Source organism: Prorops nasuta, unplaced genomic scaffold (genome assembly GCF_024137725.1).
Source record: "Prorops nasuta isolate Cenicafe-Biocafe unplaced genomic scaffold, Cenicafe_Pnas_1.2 PNAS00032, whole genome shotgun sequence".
Lineage (NCBI taxonomy): Eukaryota > Metazoa > Arthropoda > Insecta > Hymenoptera > Bethylidae > Prorops > Prorops nasuta.
The window spans coordinates 2,650,769-2,659,110 of record NW_027116829.1 but is presented as its reverse complement, the minus strand read 5'-3'; the positions used below and the strand labels follow the sequence as shown (position 1 = coordinate 2,659,110).

The 8,342-nt window shown below is 34.4% G+C and overlaps 1 protein-coding gene across 1 annotated transcript; it reads right to left on the bottom strand.

Annotated features, from left to right (window-relative positions):
• Positions 1 to 6,307: 6,307 nt before the first annotated feature.
• Positions 6,308 to 7,351, bottom strand: LOC136783129 (piggyBac transposable element-derived protein 4-like). The gene has a single exon (XM_066742990.1). It carries the CDS (start codon positions 7,349 to 7,351, stop codon positions 6,308 to 6,310), a length of 1,044 nt encoding a protein of 347 aa, XP_066599087.1.
• Between the last annotated feature and the right edge of the window lie 991 nt (positions 7,352 to 8,342).

The window sequence follows — 8,342 nt, the reverse complement described above, 5'->3', positions numbered from 1 at the left end:
TTTCTTACATTTTCCATCGTCTTACCGAACACTGCATTGTTCATTAGTTTGAAAAGATTTTTCTCAAACTCATTTTTAGATGCAGCTCGCAAACGTGTGTTTAAGTCTATATATTTGTTTAGCCAGGCAGATTGCTGGAATCTTAATCCGCGATGGATACGTTTCAGTACCATTCCATGACGAATACATTGTTGTAAAGCCCGATAATGTATAACATAACGCTCCTTATTTTCGACAGTTGCAAGTAGCTTCTTCTGTCGTGCTCCGGGCGGAGCCTCACGTACCGGACAAAATGGCAAGTCAGAGTGATTATCATGAAGTACGCTTGGATACTCCAAGTCTACCTCTAAAATAAAACCCTCAGATGAATCTATAGGTATGCTAGAGATATCAAAGTTGTTAGTATCTTCCATCCAGCGAAATCCATGAGTAGGTAGAGCTTGACACATTGCCCATCCGTATAGATTATTTACATCATAGTACATTAAATATTTGCTTGGTTTTGTTGAGTCATAATCATTCATATACCGATTGTTTGCTTTTTCATAGCGGTGAGAGCACTGACTCAAACCACCACGTATTCCGCGTTCTACGAAAAGCAACATTTCAACATCAGTGAAAAGTTCCAATTTTATTCTAGTATATTTAAGCATTGCATCCCAAGTGAAGCCTGGGAGTGTAAAATAATGTGCAGGATCCAAATTATAATTTTCCATGCAGCTATCGCGAAAATTTTCAAAAACGTCTGTCAGTAATAATACGTCAGTTTTTAAATAGAGATTGCTGTACTCCCCAAGTGTTTGTATTTGAAAATTGATCCATACCTCCTTAGCATGATTATATGCCTCTTCACTAATATCACTGTCAGTTAATTTGTTATAGAATAACTTGCGAGGCGGTAAAGCATTTTCTTCCAGACGATTCAGATTATCTACGTAATCATAAGGAAAAATACCTTTTCTTGTTAGTAGATTAAATTGTTCCGTATTTAAATTCGAAAATTCTGACTCTAAGTTTTGCAATTGAGATCTCTCCAAGTATGAGCTCAATTTGTCTAAACTTGATGCAAGAAATTTAAATGAATCAATAAATCTGAGCTGAATATTATATTTCCGTATGTATTTTGTAAATGAAATATACTTTTCCTTATGTACAGGTAGCAGGTATACTGAACCCTCATACATGTTAGCGATCGCATTGAAGATGAAATGTGCATCGTAATTAGATAAATTATGAAAAATTACTGGAATAACGTGCGAATCTTTATAGTTTAAATTACAATTGTTGTGAGAGGGTCCTCTATATTTACCTGTTAAATGATCATGATCGCGAACACGTATTTGATTTGGAAGAAATGGCTTTTTACATATATGACAGTCGGGATCATTGTTATGACGAAAATTTTCGCTAATACTTAGCGTTCTCATAGGCACTACAGTCTTTAGTTTTTCGCTCGCTATGCTAGCAATTTTATCGAGTTCTCGCACAAACCATTCTATACACTCGAGTCCACGATATGATTTATAGGTTGAGAGCGATGAATCACGAACGCTTTTAAAATAATATCCTACACTAAAGGGTAAATGTTTTTGATAAATACTACTATTACCGCTCGTTTCATTCACTTTCTCTAATAAACATTCAATGTCTGCATATACGACGAATGGGGTCCTCTCATTGTTCTTGTCATTTTTAAAGGACACCCAACGGTCCTCTTCAGGTAGCAGTATACGGACGTTTATATTGAGCTGACTGCAATCACGTTTATGAGATTGAAGTTTATCCTCATTGAAGAAATAGTGTAAACATCTAAGAGAAAAATCATATTAGTATATAAACATTAAATAAAATTATATTAAAATATAAACAGTATAACATACCGATTACAAATAAGATGAGATTGTTTTTTTCGAGTCAGTTGTTTCTTTAGCAAGCGAGAAAGATTCGTGATACATAAAAAATGTGCTGCACCTTGATGTTCGAAAAGAAGAAGATTCGCATGTCTCGATTTCTCACATTTTGTGAGTTGAAGAGGTGCAATAATTTTATTCTCCTGCCCTTCCTGCTCATCCACCATGGTGAAAACATTAATCGACACATCATTATCTTCTTCAAATTTAGGTATCTGCCTTAATGTGGTTGGAAATGTTATACTTCTGACGTTGAAAACAGATTTAAAATGGGGGTATGAAGATTGTCGTTGTGGGTTTTTAGTTGAAATAGTCGGATAGAGTGCAGCCGTTACAGCCCATGCAAAACATGTATTATCATCACTCTGTATGTTTATCACTGCATGTTTGTTCTTAATATATTTTGGAAGGTCGATTCCACAGCCTGCATGTAGTGGATTATAGTGATTAATATTCACAATTAAATTTAATATTTTTTCCAAAGCCCACCCACTATCACGCTCTTGAAATTCACCTAATTTTGTTAAAATTTTATCTATGACGTTTGTTTTATACCAATCACTAAAAGTATCAGTCTTGAATAAAATCACATTTTTTGTGGAAATATGTTTGATATCACTAATTTCCTTGCAAATAAATTGTCCGTTGAATACCATATCTATCTTAACAGCGCTTACTTTACTGAATACTTTGTTCATGTAGGATTGCAGCATTTCTGATGCTGCCAATAGAAATTCATGTGGTTCGATATAATTAGTGTTTACTATCATACCACTACACATTCGACTTTTAAATGATGAATCAAGATCTTTCCAAATAAGCTTTTCCGCATTAATGCCCGCTCCAATTGAATTTCTATTTTTCGCTGCATGGAGAAGTAACTTTCGAATACATTTTATTTCTGCAAGATTTTTCTGTATAGCATCTGGAGTTGCATTCCGGTTGGATTCTCTCAAATCTCGAATATAATCACGACACTTGCAAACCCACTCGCGATAATCATGCTGAGTTCTTAAATCGGGATTCTTAAGAGCGTGATTTGAAGAATAACTTTTTTCTCTTGCTGCTCTGATTAATCGGCACTGTATCTGAGCAATTTCCGTAAATATTTTCTGCCTTGCCCCTATACGTGCATTGCGGCTAGCAACTCTCAATTTTTTAATGTAATCGCGACAATCACGTACCCACTCACGATATTCATCCTGGCTACTTAAAACTCTATTTAGAAGCGACATCGTAGTTCTTTCCGTTTAAATGATCAGCGTGAAACTAATGAAAAATCTTAGATGGAGAACCCTTCAAATAATCAGTCTCCGAGACACTTCAGTAACATAAATACTTTACGGATCAGGTTTCGCGTTGAAGTAAAAAGAATGCATTCAAGTTTAAAATATACATATATTCTAGATTTTTGATTCATACATATATTTCATATAATATACATTTCTCAGTGCGCATATACCTTCATGATTCATGCAAATAGGAAGTTGTGAATTATATAAACCATCTTCTAAATTATAATTTCCCCACACATATTCATCTACATTACTAATTTCTAAATCACAAATACTCTTTAACCAATTTAACTTTTCCACCCCTTTTACAAAAACCGTATCCTCATATACATATTTTTTTATAATATCTTTATATTTATAATATGGTGAAAAACCATCCATCCAATTTAAGCCATGATGATTGAAAAAGATTGAACTGAAAAAGAAATTCCTTATTCATTGAAAATAATAATTCGTTGTTTTTTATAAAATATACTTACTCTGTTTTCTTTCTCTCCTCTACACTTAACCAAGTATGTGGAAAGGGGGGTGAAAATAAAATATGATGCACTTTTAGTTCTTATAAAACTGCAAATTCTTTAACTATAAATGTCTTATCCATTAAATGGAATCCTTGAAAATCGACGAACGTTGGGATCATCATGTTAGCGTTTTTAATACTAAATTTATTACACTTTGCCTTTATTTTAAATATATTCTTTTTTTGTTTCTCTAAAGTTTTCCCCTTCTCTTCAAACCAAGTATTTCAATTCTCCCACTATCCTTAACTATTCATTCTTTGGACCAATGGTGTATCTAAGAGTGTCTGGTTAGTCACCTCCCACCACAGATCAAATTTTTCACATCCCTTACAGCATTTAAAAAATCTTGAGAAGCGTGTAGGGTAGTCTTCAGTTCAGTTTAAGCCACAGAATCTTCAGCTCAGTTTTAGTCACAGAATCTTCAGGTACTCTGACATTATGCATCATTTAAGAGATATCACGCACATAATAGATGTGGATGGATTTATCGTTAATAAGAAGATAGTGTACAAAGAAGTGGCTATTAAAAATATATACTCTAACTTAACACATTATGGTGCGTTTAAAGTTTGTGGATCAATGAACACTTTAAGTATTGCTGACCGGAAAACTGCATCTTTTGTGTTTAATAATGTGCACGGAATTGCATATGGAAATACGGGAAATGAAAGATATTCACAAAATGAAATATATGATTTTCTAAAAATCATTGAATGTGACAGTGTGCAACCAGTGGTTGCATATAAAGGTGGACACTTCGAACGTGACTTATTAAATATAATGAATATTAATAATGTCAATTTAGAAAATTTTAATTGTCCAAAATTCGATTGCTTAATTGAATATATAAAAACAGACATTATTCCTTGTGAGCTGCATAAAATTAAAATTACGCGAAAAACACAAAAGCCTATCCACTGTGTGAAACAGGAGGTAGATGTTTTCGCAAAGTGGGTGCGGAAACAAATAAAAGGTAAATATTAAAAATTAAGTTCGCAATTTACTTGATATTAATAAATTTTTTTATGTTTCAGAAGCTGTTATTAGCTGAATGGGCTAAATATTATTGTATATTCGTTTTTATATAAGTTTCAATTGTATTAGTTTTTTATATAAGTTTCATGTTCGTTTTTAATTATATGATAAATGTTATTTAATAGTCTCTTTCTTTTCCCCTACTCCTATTTCCCTTAATTTAATCCGTAAAAGAAAAAAGAAAAAAGAAAAAAATGAAAAAAGCACTTTATAATTGTTACTAACTCATAAAAGAAAAAAATCTACCTAGTGCTCATTGTTTAAGGAAAAATGTGAAATCAAGTTAAATGGCGGGTCTATAGTAGGAAAATAGTGGGAGGGTCTAAGATAAGTATGTGGGGGGAGAAAAGAGCCTCCGAGGGCAGGTCTAAGAAAAAAAAATGGCAGTCCGTAAGATGCTGAGGACCCCCCTAGCGGTGTAGCTGTTCCCCGTAATTTTCGTGATCGCCACCTAGTGGAGAAAATTGGAACTTTTTCCTCCACTAACTAAAATACAAAAAAAAGTTATCTGGGTAACTGTCAGGATAACTAACCATCCGGGCCCTAGGGTGATGGGAGAGGGGTAACCCTTAGGGAACTAGTGGACCCGTAGGATAACTAACCATCCGGACCCTAGTGACATGGGAGAGGGGGTAAGCCTTAGAGAACTAGTGGACCCGTAGGATAATTAACCATCCGGGCCCTAGGCTGATGGGAGAGGGGTGAGAGACTCTAAGAGAGAAAGAGAGGGTGAGAGGGATCTCTCTCTCTCTCACTCCCCATAACCAAAGCATTTCCTCCGCACACCCGCACCCTCCTCACCACCCAATTAACCCTAGCTCTTAAGAAGACACTTCCCCCCGCACACCCTCACCCCCCTCATCTCCCAATATACCCCAGCTCTCTTAAGACACTTCCCCCGCACACCCGCACCCCCCTCACCACCATGTCACAGGAACCCAAGACACTTCCCCCCGCACACCCGCACTCCCCTCACCACCGTGTCACAGGAACCCCCTAGCTACCACTACTTACGGGTACACAGGGTAAATTTTACCTTACCGAAATTCAAACGTTTATATCTCGGCTCCAAATTAATGTATGTTGGAATTTTTTTTTTAAACTACTTACCATAGTTTAAAGAAGATAATGAGAACATAAAACGTTATAAATTTATGAAATTTTTTTAGATTTACTGAAAAATAAAACGATATGTTTTTAAAAAACCTTTTTCTGTTCTAAGTAATATTTTATTAGTAAAGATAAACAATAAACTAACAAATATATATACTATTTTGAAGATAAAGAGCTATACTTTAAAGTAATTAACATCTTTTTACGATTATAAAAATTTTTTTATTTTTTATGACAATTTAAAAAGTGACAGAATTTGAATCATTTGTACGGTACTTTATTTCTTCTATATAAGATGATTATCTTCTATATATTAGCAAGTAATAGTTATAAGTGCTTTTTAAAGTTAATAAACATTTAAAAAATAAAAGTTATTATTAATTAACAAAATAAACAATTTTTCTGTTCTTATACATTAAAAAACCTTAAATAATTATTTTTTTTCGCATATAGTGCAAATCTTAGCCACATGTTCCTTGCACATGGTTTTACGACAACGTATACAAAAGGCACGCGATTTTCTATCACTTGAATAGGGACAAAGCTGACAACGCTTTGGTTTTTCATGTAAATTTGTTGGAAGCTCGTCTTCGATTAATTGATTCTCAAAGCGTTCTTCATTTGGAATAAATTGTTCAATTAAATTGCGTACGGAAATGCGTAATGTCGGAAGTGTTAACCGCAAAGTCAAGAGAGGTTTAACAAGTGACATAGCAAGTTCTAGAACAAATTTTTTTCGCGAAAGCATAGAATTGTTCTCGCAGAAATTGTGCAAAATATGTGCGTTTACATTGCATTGGTCTAGCATACCGTACATAAATCGTAGAGGCCATCGCTGAGTTCGCCGTGCAACAGAATAATCGTGACATTTTTTGTCAAAACTATCCACCCCTCCCTTAGTTTTGTTGTAAAAAACAACGATGTTGGGCTTATTTGTTTCTGCGTCAATTCCACGATCTTTATGAAGTGATGATAATAATAAAACCACCTTTTTGTTTTTCTTTTTTGGATAATATGAAAGAAGAGTCATATTTTTTCGAAAAGCAAATTGAGCATCTGAATTATCTGCAGGAGCGCGCTTGAATGACTCAGGAATCTCCTGTTTATTTTTGCGGATAGTTCCGACGTATGTTAGATTTGAATCAGACAATTTTTCAACAATTGGCAAACTGGTAAACCAATTATCAGCAGTAATATTCCGATTTGAACCAGAGATACTCTCACATAACTTTCGCACGAAGTAAGTTGGAACACTTTCAGTTGGCTCTTTGTTAACAACGGTACCAGTATACGGTAAAGCATCAAACATATAATGTGTTTCAGCATCGTGTATAGAAACGATTTTCAAACCATACCTGTCAGGTTTTGAAGGTATATAAATTTTGAATGAGCATCGACCACGAAATGATAATAGTTGCTCATCTATTGTAACATTTTTCCCAGGTTCGTAATAATTTTTGCAATTAGAAATGAACATATCCCAACATTCTCGAATATGAGCAAATTTATCATTTTGCAGACGTTCTTTTCGGGTTTCTTTATTGTCAAACCTAATACACCTCAAAATAATTTTGAATCTACAGTACGTCATTGTAGCACGAAATAATGATAACGAATGAACCGACCAAAGATCTTCGATATCCGTACGATTTACTTTAAATAGGCCTGAATAGTACAGCAACCCAAAGAATGCTTTTATTTCAATTTTGTCAATAGTTTTGATAACTATATGATCTGATACATTATTTGCCGCAGTATATCGTAAAAGCTCAATATTAGTAAATTTAACGATTTTGTCAATTATATTTTCGGACATCAAAAGACTCCACGCTTCCAAGGGTGACTTTATTTGAAGAGCAGCCTCTTTTGGAGATGGTATAATCGACTCTCTATCAATTGAATTTCTTAAGTTTTTAGACATAGTTGTTGACGAGACAGGTGTAACTGACCATGTGCAGTTTTTTGCGCGGAGAAGTGACGGCCGACCGCGCTTGGGTTTTGAAGTAGTAGGCCATTCACTCTCCGAAATGCTCTGTTCTGAACAACTATCACTTTGTTCAATTGTAATATCCTCATCACATTCTACGTCGCTAGCATTAGAAATTTCTTCATCTGATGTACAAGCATTTTGCATTTCTGCAGCTGCTAACTGGGCTGCTAGTCTAACAGAACGTCTCATTGTTTCTTTTAAACTATATACGAATCAATATAAATAAAAGTAAATATATATCTTAAGATTAGTAATGAGTATAGTATATTAGTGCTTACCTTTTTGCTGTCCGGAAGTCTGCCAATATTGGGACACAACGGGTACACAGGGTTAATTTTACCCGCACAATTTTTTTATTACCTTGCAAATGAAATACTGTTATCAAAATGTAGCCGGTCTTAGATGTTTATAGGAGAGCTCCTAATAACTGATTTTTTCAATAGATTTGCAATACCCTCTTTTTCCTCTATATTAAAAT

Excerpts from the sequence above, each read along its gene's own strand:
- LOC136783129 (XM_066742990.1), bottom strand. The coding sequence starts at position 7,351 with ATGTTCATTTCTAATTGCAAAAATTATTACGAACCTGGGAAAAATGTT.